Below are 18,007 nucleotides of genomic sequence, written 5' to 3'. Positions count from 1 at the left end.
CTAGTGTCCCCTGCGGCCACAAAAAATGTCGACTCACGAGGCAGTGTAAGATTGAGGTCACATCCCTCCCTTGTATCGTTAACAGTAGTTATTTGTTAGTTATTTGTTTACATGGGTTGGAAATTAGGTTTTTTTTTTTTTTTTTTGCACGGACATAATTATTCCTCCCACCTGCCCGCATCACGGAAACCTGTTTGATCCTTCATATTGGCAGACCATCAGCAACGCTGACATTTCCGCCAAGCTGCTCAGACTGATTGCAGGTATCATCGGATAACACATGCATCATGAAGCAGCACGCAAACATCCTTTGTCGGAATGTTGTTCACCGCTTTTCTATACCACACAATGTCGGTGTATGAGCATTAAGTTGACTGCACGATGTCTACTTGAGGCAATACATTTGGAGGATGATGAGATTTCTTTTTTTCTTGCTAGTTGCATGTTTCTGTGATGAGAAAGCTGCAGTACACACAAAGGGTCGGTCATATTAAACAGCCGCTAGGGCTTTGTCCCTTGTACCATGATGCATTGCCTTTTTGTTGTGCCTTGTCTCTTCACTTCCGCCATGAGCTGATTAAGTCTCTACAACAGCACGGAAACACCACGGGGTGTTGTATTGTTTTTCGGGGAAGAACGTCCCAGTAAACAGTAGGGCTCGAGCAGTGAGTCTGAGAGAGGCAGGCTGTCATTGTTTATTATTCAGTCAGCTAAAAATATGTATGATATGAATCTTTTATTGGCTAAGGATAATTTGTGTTTATTTTGATATGTGTGTTCTATCCACACATTGCATGCAACTTTTTAAAGATGGAGGAACAGTCGATGACGGTTTGTCTTTTTGTGCAAACAATGCACAACGATGAGCGAATTCAAGAAACAATACAAGCAGTTGATGTTTGCTAAATACAAGGATGAAGAGTCTTGAACCAGTCATGATGTGCTATATATATCACTATATTGACCCGTTATGTCATTGAATGCTCATATCACCTCGTAGTTCGGTACGGGACAAAAAATAAAAATATTCAAAATTTAAAAAAAAACCTTAAACTGTATTATGGAAAGCAGGAAGTGAACAAATGTTACAGTTACTGATTGTAAAAGTACCAGATGGAGGGGTAGGATTTAATAAGCTTTGCTTCTTCCTACTCCTTGGAACTGTGAATTGATTATGGGATGCACTCAATTATAATCTGATGCATGTTCAAATGAAATAAAACCATTACCATTACCAAATATAATTGATCATGTTCTATCCTAACCTTAAAGGGAACCTTTTTTTAACACTTTTCTGACCTATAAATGTTGTTACAATGTTGTATTATAGTGTTAAACCAGGGGTGGGCAAACTACGGCCCGGGGGCCACATCCAGCCCGCCAAGTGTTTGAATACGGCCCGCCCAATCTTTCCAAAGTATTTCATTTAAACTCAACATACAACCTGGCATCATGGCCTGAGCCAACCTTTTGATGGTTTTATCAATTTTGTTTTTTGACATGGTCTGTTGTTTACAAAGTGCTCCTGAAAAAAGGGACACAAGCACATAATAATAATAATAATAATAATTATTATTATTATTAGATTATTATAATTATTATTAGAACTATTATGATTATTATAATTATTATATTAATTATATATAATATTATTGTTATATTTGCATATTTTACATAATAATAATATAATAATTATTATTTTAATTTTATTGTAATTATTATAATATTTTATTATTTTTAAAATATTTAAATATAAATATAAAATAATAAATAATAATAGCAGATTGCATGACAATTTTACAGATACAATAATACCAGGTAGACTGTTATGTGTAAAATATATAGTCGCCCCCCCCCCCCCCCCCCCCCCCCGTAAATTTTGTCATATCAATGCGGCCCGCGAGTCAAAAAGTTTGCCCACCCCTGTGTTAAACTATGGCTCTGAATGCTCGGTTTCAGTGAGTTTTTTCCAACACACACTCCCTGTGATGTCACAGTGAGCCGGGCTTTGTTAAAAGCCAAGAGAATCCAGTTTCCTTTCAGAAGAATAGTTTTAGCTGGTATTAGAGGATATTAGAGTTCCCATATGGTTATATCAGCGATAAATGAATGATGGCATCTGAGGGATTAGTGATCACAATGTACGCTTCCTCATTCTTTTAATCATGTTAACTCTGTGCGAGACAAAATCGTCCATAACTCTCCCGATTTGATGTTTGAGCTTATTTTTAATATACTTCCAGGACTTTTTGCGTGTCGTTTTTTTTATACAAATTACAATGACCCGCTGACTTCACATGCTTCAGATCACATGCATTATTCATGTTCAGACACAATTGAAATGAAGACGCAAGCCATGACATTAGACTGGGGAAGAAGCGTCAGAGATAATGACCATAATGATGTAATGCCGTATAAGGAATAGAGGGATGATTGGGGCCAAGAACAGTCCCCTGTGATTGCACTCAATTAAGGATTATTAGCATGGAAACAGTTCATCTGAGGTCTGGCTCCCTTGCATCATATTATATTTAAATATTTTTCACACACAATTAACGCAGATGAATGATCTGTACCAAATGTTCAGCTTGGTATGGAAGTGATTTTCTACACGGTGCACATTAAAAATGAGGGATAGTAATTGTGCCTTATCATTGGGTGTCTATTCTGTAAACAAATACAGTGTTGTGGGAGACAATACCTTGTTAAGGCTTCCTGTTTGGGAACATTTTGTCTGTTTATGTATTTCACTGGTAAGGCATTCGGGCGCCATTTGTTCTAAACAATGCATTGTGTTATGTCAGACCGCAGTGTGTTTGATGGCAGGTGCATAAACCTTATGCTATCTGCTGCACTGCAATTCTTGAAATCTTTGCATTAAATGTTTCGAACACAGGCTCCAGCTCCTTGTGTGACCTTGAACAGCATGAGTGGTATAAAATGGATGGCTGCTTGTGAACAGTTACTTTTGTGTAATAGAACTACGGACCTAAAAAAACATTGCACATAGGATCCTCTCATATCTCCGATTCAGCATCAACTGAGTTTTTTTTTTTCTTACAGTAAGCGATGCTGTCCTCAATCTGATAATGTATCCCATTTCCATCCCACGTTCTCTCATGCTTTAAATCTCCCTCCATTTCTGTGCATCACTTTGGCTCTCTTGTTTCCCCTCCTTCACATTCCTTGTCATTAGGATAGATCTATATCTCAAAATCTAGCTGGCAGGTTCATTGCAGCGAGGTGCTGGCAAGATCAGAGAGGTGCTCAGATGAAAGGTGTGTGCGGGGCCTCTCGCAAAATGATGCATCCTCAGTCACACTTGTCAGATGAAAGAAAAGACCATAAATCCATAGAGACCACAGGAAGTTGACTAACAAGATGGAGCAAAATAGAGGAATCTAGGCTTTTAGAATTAGAACCAATAGTCATTCATTCATTCATTTTTTACCGCTTATCCTCACAAGGGTCGGGGCGGGGGTGCTGGAGCCTATCCCAGCTGTCTTCGGGTGAGAGGCGGGGTACACCCTAGACCGGTCGCCAGCCAATCACAGGGCACATATATAGACAAACAACCATTCACACTCACATTCATACCTATGGACAATTTGGAGTCGCTAATTAACTTAGCATGTTTTTGGAATGTGGGAGGAAACCGCATTTGAACTTAGGTCTTTTAGCTGTGAGGTGTGCGCGCTAACCACTCAGTCACCGTATTATTCTTTAATTTTCTACCGCTTATCCTCACATGGGTCGGGGCGGGGGTGCTGGAGCTTATCCCAGCTGTCTTCGGCGAGAGGCGGGACTGGACTGGTCGCCAGCCAATCACAGGGCACATATAGTCAAACAACCATTCACACTCACATTCATAACCTAGCATGTTTTTGGAATGTGGAAGGAAAATTGGAGTACCCGGAGAAAACCCACGCATGCACAGGGAGAACATGTAAACTCCCCACAGAGATGACCGAGGGTGGAATTGAACTCGGGTTTCCTAACCACTTGTCCACCGTGCAGCCTAGAACCAATAGTCTACAACAGCAAATACCTAATTGGGTTAAGTACTATTTTTTATTGATCTGTTCAACAACAAAATTGAAGGTATATTTTCTTTAATTTGAACAAAATTGTTACTGTAAAGCAATGGACTTTACTTCATTATATTGTGGCGCTGTTTCATCCAATAAATATTACTGTGCCCTCATGGGCTCTGTCAATAACCATTAAGGATCGTCTCTCATTAGACCAAACCTCATAGGCACCAGGGACTTGAGAAATATGTCCTTCCATCTTATGTGATGGAATATGCAGAGACAGTATCACTACTGTTTGGAAATGCAGATTGCAATATTTATTTATTTTTCCCTGTGGGTGATTTCCACTAGTGCTGCGCGATATATACACAACCTCTTTCAACTCATTTGTTTAATCATCCTCAAAGGACCGTGTTCCCAGTCTCGGTCTTCAGCTCCTCCCTGTAATACCCACACACGTACACACCCAATCAATCATATCTAAGCTATTGCCGTATGATTCATTGGCAGAGAGGCTGGATCGAGCTTGCAAGACTGCCACAGAGATGTGAGTGTTTCTAGATGATGACTTAGGATCTTAGCAGTGTCCATGACAGGAGCAGGAAATTTAAACTTAATCAGAGGGAGGACTCCTCCCTCTTTTATCTCCCAGACCCCCCCCCCCCCCTAAGGGGATTGAGGCCAAATTAGGAACAGAATAGCAGACACAGAAGTCATAGCACTAACAACATTTTCCATGCTCCTTTCTTCTCTTTTCCACAGGGATTTCCTGGGGCACAAAGTAGGACAACAAACTAGTAAAAACTGGAATACTTCCTTTTTGATTGTCCGTGTCTGTGAATATTGTCATTCATCCAGGTCATTGTATTGTCAGGGAATTGAATTAAATCGGTCGCAACGGGACTGTTCAGGTTGTCTGCGAAGACGTTTCGCCTCTCATTCGAGCAGGCTTCATCAGTTCATGCCCAGTTCATGTTACAATTTGCCTTCACATAGAACTGTAAAAACTACTACAACAAAGCCATAATATGAATGATTGGGGTGGAGTAGTATGAGCATTAAGAGGATAACATTGTGGACAAGGCAAAAAAGTGAGTAAAAAGATGAAAAACAAAAGTAATTTATTTACTATTAGAAATGAACTTTGCTTCATTCTGAGCTGCCTTTAGTACTTCCAGTCGTTCCTCGCTACATTGTGGTGGATAGCATCCTCCCTCTCTTATGGTTTTCCAAAAAAAATATTTATAATTGATCGCTGTTTTGTGGTTGTTTATGGCCTATCATTAGTCAAAACATTTTGAAAGACAAGTTATATGTGGTATTCTGGTCGTTACATTACATTACCTGAACACTGCAGAGAGTCAACCAGGGCATGTCCAAGTTGTCCTCTCATTGTGTGTGGAAGTGGTACATTTTTGGCTTCTTTGTCTTTCATTCCCACTCCATTTGAAAACTTTTCTTAAATGGGACCCATTATGCTCATCTTTCAGACTTTTGTATTGAGTTCTATAAAGCCCCACAGAAAGCTTTGTAGATCTTCCAGAATCCGCACCTATTCAGCTGTTTTAACTAATTCCACCCACAACCCACCTCCAGGCACGCTCACTCCACTGTGATTGGTTACACTCCCTTTCGGACCGCTACCAAACCCCACTTTATAATTTTGTCGGTATAGGAGTTGATAATAGATGAATGTACCAAATCCCAGGTAGGAAGTAGGCACGTGCCGAGCAGAAATCGCGCTCGATCACATGGTTTCAGACTTGATCAGCATCAGACATATATTTATTTTCAAATAAGAAGTGATTATATTTGGACCAATCAGCTTTGGAGAGTTGGCGTATTTGTGCAAAAAGCAGTGCAAACAAAAAGCACAACAAATTACAATTAGACCACCTGGAAGGGCATCGTACCCCTGTTAAATATTTGATGGACTCCTGTCGTACATCTGTTCTTTCCGTCTGGTAAGTAACATTTAACAACTCCAATGACAGACCACATGTGCAACAAAATCTCATCAAGCAGCTCAAGTGTGTGCCACAAAACAAGCCAAACATGATGCCAATGTCTTCCATTAACGCGCACCACAACACCAAATCTTACAGCTTCCTGTCTGATTGTGGTGCAATTGTTATTTTATGTCCCCCTACAAAGTGGTGTAATTGTTTGTCTATATGTGCCCTGTGATTGGCTGGCGATCGGTACCCACACGACCCTCGTGAGAATAAGCGGTAGAAAATGAATGAATGAATGAATAAAATTCGATGAGATTTGTCTCAGAAAGTGTACATTTACAACACTACTTTTATTTTTTTCAATCAACCAACAAAGGACATTCAAATCTTCACTTGCTAAATGTCCTGCAAAAAAGGCCAGTAAGGATAATTCATAATACCGCCTACAGAGAACATACTAACTCCTTATTTCTAAAATCACAAATACTTCAACTTGCTGATATAGTTCATCTTCAAACACCTAAAATAATGCGTAAGGCTAAAAATAACCAATTACCTAAAAATGTCATCCAATACAAGAGAGGAGAAATATGATCTCAGGGAAGAAGTACATTTGAAACACTTCTATGCTAGGACTACGTTAAAAAGCCATAGCATTTCAGTATGTGGAATCAAACTATGGAATGGATTGAGTAAGGAAATCAAACAATGCACAACGATGAGCCAATTCAAGAAACAATACAAGCAGTTGATGTTTGCTAAATACAAGGATGAAGAGTCTTGAACCAGTCATGATGTGCTATATATATCACTATGACACTTACTATGGTACCCATTATGGCATTGGATGCTCATATCACCTTGTACTTTGGTACGTGACAAAAAAATCAAATTAAGAAAAAAACAATATTCGGAAAGCAGGAAGTGAACAAATGTAACAGTTACTGATTGTAAAAGTACCAGATGGAGGGGTAGGATTTAATAAGCTTTGCTTCTTCCTACTCCTTTTGGACATGTGGAACTGTGAACTGATTATGTGATGCATTCAATTGTAATCTGATGCATGTTCAAATGAAATCAAACCATTACCATTACCAATATGGGATTTGGATAAGACTGTGGAAGTCAATCAGTGCATGCATGTGGTGCAAGCTACTGACTTGGCACACATATTTCAGCTGTTTTAGCAAACCGTGTGAATGGATACTGTTTTAACGGATTTTTCTCCTGAACATCCACACACACACACAAAGGAAGTGTCCAGTTTTTACTAGGTCTAACATACCTTTATATCCCACACATGCCTGGTATAATCCCGTCCATCCATCACCAAAAAGCACAGCCGTGTGTCAGATCTACCGGTCTAATCTCACCCTGTCCTCAGGCTGCGGTCATGCCAAGGGGAAGAGGCAATGATCGGTCCTGATCAATAATACATCGACTGCATTAATGCTTATGAATAAGTCATGCAAGCAGAGAACCCAGGTGACAGGAATGACACACCCATTTGCACGCACACACAGCTGCACAGCCAAATGATCTTTTATTATAGGGCATGGAAGATGAATGAACGCAGAGAGAAATAGAGCAAAGCAAGGGCTTTAACTTTGCAGCAGAGAATGTATCAAGCGCCTCCTGACATTTTGTTGCATGTCAAGGCTCCTCTCTGTCCTTTTTCTGTCACCACGCCATTTTTCTCAAGGCCTTTTTTCCTGGGGGTGGAATGAATAAGTTATTGCATCTATGTGTGCTCAGTCTTACCAAAAGACAGGCTTGATATAAAAACTCAATTTGCTTCCATAGTAGAGGCCATGCTTTTTTCACCACCATATGTATATTTACATGTAAAAGTCTTGGGTTTCCTGTTGGTTAAATTGCCTCAAACAAATAAAAATGTACCATAGATGCCATCAGGGAACCGCGTTGCACGCTTTCGTGTGGTTCTGACAACAAACAGTGGCGCTGGAGCCAATTTGAATACTCAGTAAAATTAGTGCGGTCGATGAAAGTATGCGCGATACCATTGCCAAGAATTTTGAATGGGAGCAGCGCTATTGAATAATTAATCCATTGAATGTACAGAAAAGAGAGCAGGGAGAAACATTGTAGCGACTGTCGCAGTATGTGGGTGTACACACGATGTCATCATTTCTTTTGGACAGCTAATTGGCAGTGCCAAAAAGGCATCTTTGTATGGTCACTGCATGCTGCAGTGCTTTTAAAATCTAAGACATTGACAGCAAATATATTTAGGTCAGTTATGGGATACCCTGACGTGAGTTTTGAGCAGCCGCTCTTCAAGGAGGTGCGATATTTGAAAGGAAGCAACTCTCTGTTTCCATAGACACTACTATCCAGGGAGCAGTGCTCAAAATGATAGTTGGCTTATATTAGTGGTGTTTTTCCCCTTTCCTCAAAGCTCTTGCTGCTCACAGCATGGGTTGGAAAAAAATGATGCCGTGGAGGTGGAACCGTGTAGAGCTGCTTCATGATGACAGAAGCTGTGAATGATGGAAATGTGTCCTTGGTTGAGAGATAGGAGATAAGAACAAGGCCAGATAGCAATCATATGGAAGCACATAATAGAAAACCACCAGATTGGCATAGATATTAATCATTGTGTTGCTTGAAAGGAAACCATTGCTCAAAAACATTAATTTTTTGCACAGTGGCTTACAAAATTAAAGACATGGTCATGCACAAATTGTTGGCGTTCATAGCATTCCTCTCTGCCAGTTGAAAACATTTTCCGTCACACACACTGCAAAAATAAATCACAATTTTGTTAGCAGAGGGCCCTCATTTTAAGTGCATCCAAATATCAAGTAGGAGTCATTACGTAGGTCATAGTCAACCTATGTGGGAGGTTCATTGGTTCCAGGGATCTGAGGCTAATTTTTATTATTGGTTCTCAACTGGTTTGGCTGCGGGCCCCACCATCACTAATCACTCATTAAAAAATGGGTTGGGCCTATTATTAGTCCAAAATATTGAAATATCAAAACAGTAGTTATGTAGTATTCTGGTCACTAGGCATCAGTAATGTTACACTAATGAGGCATGGAGTGAAAAAAGTTCTCCCACTACGTGTGGAAGTGGTATATATTTGGATTCTGAATTGTCCTTCTTCCCCACTCCGTTTAAAACCCTGTCGAAATAATTGGAGGCTAACTATTTTTTTGGCTCTACCAATGGTAAAAAACCCACAAAAACTCTAGAACGTCATAAACAGGTTTTCTATGCTCTAACTACGAAAATATTTAGTTTATCAATACTTGACAGTTACTATGGTACCCATTATGTCATTGTATGGTCACATCACCTCGTACTTTGGTACGTCACAAAAAAAAACAAAAAAAAAACAAAACCTTAAACTATTAGGAAAGCAGGAAGTGAACAAATGTAATAAAAAAAAAAAAAGAAAAACCTTAAACTATATTAGGAAAGCAGGAAGTGAACAAATGTAACAGTTACTGATTGTAAAAGTACCAGATGGAGGGGTAGGATTGAATAAGCTTTGCTTCTTCCTACTCCTTTTGGACATGTGGAACTGTGAACTGATTATGTGATGCATTCAATTGTAATCTGATGCATGTTCAAAACAATTACCATTACTTAATCCTACTTGGTGGAAATTCACTTATTGTGGTCGGGTCTGGAACCAGTTAACCAAGCATACATGCTGCACCCGAGGTAACACACACATGTGGAGGAGCGCTTCCTAAGTGCTGGCGGTGCCATTTTGAGCCAGTTGCAAACAGTCCGTTTCTTGAGAAGACATTAAAGTACCCCTCCGCCTGGGTCAATAGTCCTTCAACCAAGCTTGACCAAGTCGCCTGTAAACATGTCACGGACCTCACGGTGACATCCGTTCATGGCCATTGGGTCAGTACACTACTTTTGTTGTTGACCCACTTTTGGGTTGAGACCCCACAGTTGAGAATCACTGGTTTAGAACAATATCACATATTTGACTGAGGCCGCTTATTTATAAAGAGTGAATGTGTATATTATATTTATAGTATCATTTTAGGTCACACAGCTCAAAAGGCACCGTCGAGTGGCAGCTCAGTAAATATTCCTATTTCCCTCTGTGGCTGTGAAAGACCTTAAGTATGACAATGAGCTCCTAATTGCTTCCGATGAGCTTTCTCGTGTCATCAGTGTTATTGTTGTGTTGTGTGCGTGTGTGAATATGAATAGATGTATGATGTAACTTGAGCACTGTTAAGGTGGAGAAGCTCTTTTCATTCCATTTACATTTGATGAATTATGACCACAATTTCATCCATTTTTTATAAGTTCTCAAATGATGTCATGTTAACACGCAAGGGGGAGGGAGAATTTAGCTCAAAGCAAGAATGTGGGCTTGAGAGTGTTTCTGCTAAGTTTCATTATTACTATTTAGTGAAGTTTATTTCAGTCAGCATATTTCACAGGTATGTTGGTGATAAATACAATTTGCATTGGCTTTGTAGTGATGTATTTTACACGATAATAATCTTCATTTCTACCGGGCAGTGCATTTACGACGATGTGATAACTATTGGTAGAATGACTAAAGCATTTAAAATGGTATTCTTTCTTGTCACTGGTCCTCCAGAATATGTAAACAAGACAGCTAATGGCAAACTTCCAGCATAACAAACAGTGATTTACCCCAGATTGCAATGTTCTACATTTACAATGTCATGTATGCTTCATTTATATTACAAGTGACTATTATCGTATGCATTGTGTTAAGTGCGGTGAAGGAAGGCCGATGGGATCCGTCCTATTTGCCATCATCATCATCCTGGTCTTCTACTTATCACAGTTTACTTTAGAATCAAATCATGAGGAGAGAAACTACACAAAGCTGGGCATACACTGCAGTGTTTCCCACAGGACTGTAATCTATTTGCGGTGGCGAGTTGCCTTAGTCATGTAATATGCATAACTGGGAAGGAGCTGCAGGAAGAACATCTTTTTCTTTAATTTTTAATTTTATGCTTCTAAAAATGGCATAAGGCTGCACGGTGGTCTAGTGGTTAGCACGCTGGCCTCACAGCCGGGAGATCCAAGTTCAATTCCACCCTCGGCCATCTTTGTGTGGAGTTTGCACGTCGAGTTGGGTGATACGTTTTATATATATTTAATAGGAAAATGACATATACCAGGCTGCACGGTGAATAAGTGGTTAGCATGCAGGCCTCATACCTCGGATACCCGAGTTCAATTCCACCATCGGCCATCTCTGTGTGGAGTTTGCATGTCGGGTTGGGTGATACGTTTTATATATATTTAATAGGAAAATGACATATACCAGGCTGCACGGTGAATAAGTGGTTAGCATGCAGGCCTCACAGCTAGGATACCTGAGTTCAATTCCACCATCGGCCATCTCTGTGTGGAGTTTTATGTCGGGTTGGGCGATACGTTTTATATATATTTAAAAAGAAAATGACATATACCAGGCTGCACGGTGTTAAAGTGGTTAGCATGCAGGCCTCACAGCTAGGATACCTGAGTTCAATTCCACCATCGGCCATCTCTGTGTGGAGTTTTATGTCGGGTTGGGCGATACATTTGATATATATTTAAAAGGAAAATGACATATACCAGGCTGCACGGTGTAAAAGTGGTTAGCATGCAGGCCTCACAGCTAGGAGACCCGAGTTCAATTCCACCATCGGCCATCTCTGTGTGGAGTTTGCATGTCGGGTTGGGCGATACGTTTTATATATATTTAAGAGGAAAATGACATATACCAGGCTGCACGGTGATTAAGTGGTTAGCGCGCAGGCCTCACAGCTAGGAGTTCACACAATTTCACAGTTCACAGCAATTCCACCCTCGGCCATCTCTGTGTGGAGTTTGCATGTTCTCCCTGCGCATGCGTGGGTTTTCTCCGGGTACTCCGGTTTCCTCCCACATTCCAAAAACATGCTAGGTTAATTAGCGACTCCAAATTGTCCATAGGTATGAATGTGAGTGTGAATGGTTGTTTGTCTATATGTGCCCTGTGATTGGCTGGCGACCCGCCCAGGGTCGGGTCTCGCCTGAAGGCGGCTGGGATAGGCTCCAGCACTCTCGCAACCCTTGTGAGGATAAGCATGAATGAATAAAAATGGCAGGTTTTCCCTAATATTATGACTTATTCTCCCAATCTTTCAACTTTTGCTTCATAAAATGACATGATATTCCTGCTTAAATGTATTGTTGACTCCATTGCGAGCCAATTAAAAATTAAAAAAAAGAAAGGTCCCTGGGCCACATTTTGAACACCACTGTCTTACACCATGCAAATGTATTGTGTGTCCGTGTCGTTTTAGGTGAAAAGAAATATGCTTATTTGAATATAGTGCAATTAGAGCATATGATTGTGGGTGGGGACGGTGTGCAGGGTGCACGGATCTATCAGTCAGCGTCTGATTGCTACAGGTCTCAGCAATTTAGCTTTCACTTTGTCTCCATCACTGCTGTGCTGCTAATAGAAAAGCAATGACTGATTTTCTGCTCCAAGTGTTGATTGATTGATGTTGATTACATCTCACGAAGCTTTATTATACTCCATAATATGTGTGTCATATGTGATGGAGGGTGTGTGGAGGAAAAAAAAAATTAATTTTTGTGTTGCTTTCCAGGTTGCCAGAGCCGAGGGCTCGCCCGGTGGACCCACAGGATTTTGAAGACAGTGATTCTGGAGCTTCCACGGACCAGTCTCCTTGATAGTGGTCTTGTCGGGTTTGTGTCTTCTCTGCAGTGGCAGTGAAATTACCTTAACTTGTGAAACCTCAAGAGTGGAGTCCGAAACAGCTTTTCCACTCTCAAACATCGAAATTTATCTCGCTTTATTAATTTTGCTTAATGGGAAGTACTGACGTTCTCTGCCATCGATTGCAATCTGGTCCAAATTCTGGTGCCAGCTGGATCCAGGTGATCCTGGCGGACTCAATGAGGAAGATGGGTTACGTTGCCGAGTCTATTAGGTTCAGTATTAGGATTTTTTTTTTTTTTTTAGGACAGCAGTGTGAAAAAAGCAGATCTAACTTTTTTATACTCTTGTCTCTTCTGCTTCCCGTCATCCTGCTGCCTTAATGTTTATTTCCATACTCCCCATCTGTGTCGTCTTCCCCGATTCTTACTGCACTTGCATTTGTATGCAAATGCTTTCCGGGACCTTACAATGAGAGCATTTTGACACCTATTGATTTAGAGAGGTTTATGAGTCTGTGTTGGGCGAAAATCAAACCGTAATTTAAGTTTTGTAAAAGACCTCAGCCGCACTATCAGGCTCTGTGTGTACTGCTCATATAACCACTCATCACTCTGGCGGTGACAAATTTACACACTTTCCACCTTGACCCGTTCAAGCGCGGCTTTCATTCACGATGCGCCGTGACAACTCTGTCTGTATCAGCAGATGCTTTTTAATGTGATTGTTTGTCTTGCGTCATAAATTCTAAAGTGCAAAAAAAAATCTGTGCTGTGTGAGCCATGCATGACAACATGACACTAAGTCCGTGCAGTAACATGCATGGACTTTTCTTTTTAACCTATAAATAAATACCAATTTAACGTCAAAGATGACGTCTATATTTGCACTTTAAGAACAATGCCTTTATTACTGAAAAAGCAACCATGCCGTTATTATCAATAGGGTTGGGTAACGTTTACATACAAAGAGTCCTTTAAGGCGAGCATTGCAAATTGCAGCGTTTTCTTCTTGAAAAAGTCGACCATTATCACACAGATTAGGGCATTCAATCATGTGGGATGAATCCTGCATCTTCTCCATGTATACATGTGCCGTTTGACGCCCATGCACAACCTGAAACTCAATTTTCTATGTCGTGGGGGTATGCCGTTGGATCCTTTGGCTCAGATCCGGTGAAATTGGTTTAGTTCTACAACAAAGTATTAAGTCCGTGCAGTAACATGCACAGACTTTTCTTTTTAACCTATACATAAATACCCATTTAACGTCAAAGATTACGTCTATATTTGCACTTTACTGATAAAGCAACCATGCCATTATTATCAATAGGGTTGGGTAATGTTTACATACAATGAGTCCTTTAAGGCGAGCTTTGCAAAATTGCAGCGTTTTCTTGTTGAAAAAGCCGACCATTATCACACAGATTAGGGCATTCAATCATGATCTGCATCTTTTCCATGTAGCCATGTGCCGTTTGACGCCCCTGCACAACCTGAAACTCAATTTTCTATGCCGCCGGATCGTCAGGCTCAGATCCGGTGAAATTGGTTTAGGTCTACCACGACTTATTTGTTTCATAACCATCAGGATCTTAAAGAAGTTTGAAATTTTTACTAAATCGTACTTCAGCAGCTTCTGGCACGCTGTGAGAGGCCTTGCTAATGCAGCTAATGAATCAGGTAGACCTCGAGTGAGTTAAAAGAATCAAGTTTCCCATTACTAGTAACAACCTGCATGTGTTATCACGTTAACTCACCTTGAGTGTTGGATAATGAGGTTCGTTACGCGTCCCTGCAAGCCGGTAAAGTTTTAGTCGTCGGGGACAGAAAAAGCAAATACTGTATGTTGCTGCTGCTCGTTCTTGTTTGACTTCATCAAGATTCAAAGCAGCAAAGCCTCCAGATAGAAATGGGAATTGGAGGATAGGAAACAAAGGATGGTAATGGAGTCAGGGAGCTTCTAAGATTATCTGCCTCAATTCCGAGGTGTCTTCTGGTTCCACTCAAACGGACCAAACCCCCCCTTTTATCAACTCAAATTCACAAAGAGAAGACCCCTGAACCACCTCTCATTTTCTGTCATACCCTCTCGGTACCTGAAATGGTCCACTGAGAAAAGTGCTTTCTCAGCATGTCTGGCGCTTTCTGCATTGAGGTACTGACCCGAAAAAACTCATTAATCCAGTGGTCACTTGAACTGACTCTGAGTTTGAATTTTCTTTTTTAGCTCTCTTTACACAAATAGTAGGATCTAATCATCTGTCACACTCACTATTAGGTCAGTTGCTCCCAAAATGTTGCGTATTTATTAAGCGTTACTGTCATTTGACTAGCGGTAGTTACGTACATTGCATTTTAAATGAGATGTTTTTGCATAATTGGTCTTGACGTCTGTTGCACCGGTGCGTGAATATGAATATGTTAAAAATGCAGATTTTTTTATGCGTTTTGTGTCTCTTCCACATGCAAGCATATGTTCTGCTTTTGGAAAACTCCTGCCAGAGTGGAGAGTACGAAAACTCCAGCTCAGTATTTGTGTGTGGATGACTAAAATAGAGCAATTTGGTTTGTGTCAACAGAAATGTGCAACAGTTTAGGTTATTGATGTATAGGTGTTGACGTGCAGTATATATGCATATATGTTATATATTCGTATATAGATATATACATTTATGTAGTATTAGGGACACATGGAAAAAAGCAAGCAGATTTTAAAAATAAAGTCGTAAATTTACTAGAATAATGATGTACATTTATGAAAAAAAAGTAATAAGTTCACTTGAAAAAAGTTGTAAATCTATGAGAAAAAAGTCAATATATTCCAGTAATAAATTTGTACATTTACGAGAAAAAAAAGTCATACTATTATGAGAAAATTGCATGAATTTACAATTTTTTTTTTCATAATTTCAGATTATTTTATGTGTTTTTTTTCCCAGCATGCTCTGCAGGCACCTTGTAAATCCAGTTACACTTTTAAGTTTTGTTAGTTCATAGTTGTTTTAATATTCATATAGTAGTCTACTATTGTGAGAAAATTGCATGAATTTACCATTTTTTTTTCATAATTTCAGATTATTTTATGGGTTTTTTTCTGCGGCTGCATGGAATTGTGGGCTGACTATATTTTAGTATCATGTGAGTTGCTGCTGGGCTACCCAGCATGCTCTGTAGGCACCTTGTAAATCCAGTTACACTTTAAAATTTTGTTAGTTCATAGTTGTTTTAATACTCATAAAGTAGTCTACTATTATGAGAAAATAGCATGAATTTACAATTTTTTTTTTCATAATTTCAGATTATTTTATGTTTTTTTTCCGCGGCTGCATGGAATTGTGGGCTGATTATATTGTAGTATCGGGTGAGTTGCTGCTGGGCTACCCAGCATGCTCTGCAGGCACCTTGTAAATCCAGTTAGACTTAAGTTTTGTTAGTTCATAGTTGTTTTAATACTCATATAGTAGTCTACTATTGTGAGAAAATTGCATTAATTTACAATTTTTTAAAAAATAATTTCAGATTATTTTATGTGTTTTTTTCCGCGGCTGCATGGAATTGTGGGCTGACTATATTGTAGTACCAGGGGAGTTGCTACTGAGCTACCCAGCATGCTCTGCAGGCACCTTATAAATCCAGTTACACAGTTAAGTTTTGTTAGTTCATAGTTGTTTTAATACTCATATAGTAGTCTACTATTGTGAGAAAATTGTATTAATTTACATTTTTTTTCATAATTTTAGATTATTTTATGGGTTGTTTTCCGCGGCTGCATGACATTTTGGGCTGACTATATTGCAGTATCAGGTGAGTTGCTGCTCGACTACCCAGCATGCTCTGCAGGCGCCTAGTAAATCTTTTAGATTTTTTTTAGGTTTTTTTAGTTCATAGTTGTTTTAATACTCATATAGTAGTCAGAGTTTGTTTATGTTAATTTACTGTTACGTGTTGCTTGCAACAAACGAGCACATTTCCTAAGCAAGCTGAAGTGTCTCGGACCACTTCCTGTGTGCCATCTCCAAAAATTGCATTCCTCAGTCCATGAAAAATCAAATAAATAATAACAAAACTGTGTGGCGGGGAAAAGAGGAGACAACATTCTGCCTCGGGAGGAAATGAGGGCGAGAAGATGTCTGATGGTGTTTAACCTGGGAGACCACAGGGTTCCCTTTTTTCCACACCCAATTACACCTGCTCTTCCAGGTTCAATTCACCGAGCATGTCCTCACAGGAACACACACACACACAAATAAATTCAATCGGAGAACCCTCGCTTCCCGTTGGGCATTTTTTTTCTATTGACACAAATTAATTGGTTGATAGGTTGTGGGATTGAATTAGCTACGTGACAAGCTTACTAGTAATGACACGGCGTTGATGGCTGTCTTTTAAAAACACATTTGGACTTTATGAGTTTGCATTGATGGAGCAGCCACCCACCGGCCCAATGTGACATGCATTAATGATGGTGTTTGTTACTGGCTGGCAGAAATGGGGGATTTTTCTCAACTAACACAACGCCGCAGGACTCGAATATGTGCGCTCGTGTGTCTGTGCATGTGTACGTTTTTTTTTTTTTTTTTTGCTATTTGTGTGGATGTGCATTAGCCTGTGAAGAATGACATATATTTACAGAGGCCCACACCTCCGTCCTTGCTCAGATTGCATGTTCTTGTTCCATTCAAGAGATTGAATTGCTTGTCTCACAGTAAATGCACTTTCTTATTCATCCAACCCCCCTCCCTTGGGCTCCGACACATACAAACAAGGAAAAATAGCCATCACTCAAGGGAGCCTCGCATGGATTTTCACATTTCCTACTGTTTATTTTGGATTTAACGACCAACTGGAACCAAACATGGCCGTTACAGTCCCTGATGTCATGTTGTGAGGACAAGCGTACCTTAAAAGCAAATCACTCGTGGCGAGACGTTGCCTCAGTGGCCTCTGAAGTTGGACGATTTGAAGGCCAACAAACATTTCTGGAAAAGTCACCGAGTAACCCCACAAGCAATGTGGACCGTTATATACAGTAAAGTCTCGTTATATCGATATTGTCGGGAGTCGGAAAAAATATCGATATAACCGGACTGTCGATATATCCGATCCTGCGCCAAACTGCATTAAAAGTGGGCAATAATGCACTCGACATTGTTCTATGGTATAGAACAATGTCGAGCAGCTTAAATCAATCTTTGCTTAAGGATTTCAATACCAAAAAAAGAACACGGCGAACGGCTGGTTCTTCTGTTGCAGGCATGTGTTTGGCCAGCTATGTGGGGCGGGTTGAGCATGACCTGTGAACCAGGAAGTGCGGGAATC

The 18,007-nt window shown here is 40.0% G+C and overlaps 1 protein-coding gene across 1 annotated transcript in view; it reads left to right on the top strand.

The window, feature by feature from the left end:
• trim44 (tripartite motif containing 44) overlaps positions 1-13,500 on the top strand; it is a 46,482-nt gene extending 32,982 nt beyond the window's left edge. Inside the window, exon 6 of the mRNA XM_058076014.2 lies at positions 12,616-13,500. Coding sequence (XP_057931997.2) covers positions 12,616-12,700 — 85 coding nt within the window. The 3' untranslated portion in view covers positions 12,701-13,500. The remainder of the gene's footprint in view (positions 1-12,615) is intronic.
• Positions 13,501-18,007: the final 4,507 nt, after the last annotated feature.

Source organism: Doryrhamphus excisus, linkage group LG1, assembly GCF_037039965.1.
Source record: "Doryrhamphus excisus strain RoL-2023G ecotype Guam linkage group LG1, RoL_Dexc_Guam_v1.1, whole genome shotgun sequence".
Classification (NCBI taxonomy): domain Eukaryota; kingdom Metazoa; phylum Chordata; class Actinopteri; order Syngnathiformes; family Syngnathidae; genus Doryrhamphus; species Doryrhamphus excisus.
Note: the sequence above shows the minus strand (reverse complement) of the source record. Positions and strands in the feature narration are given on the sequence as shown.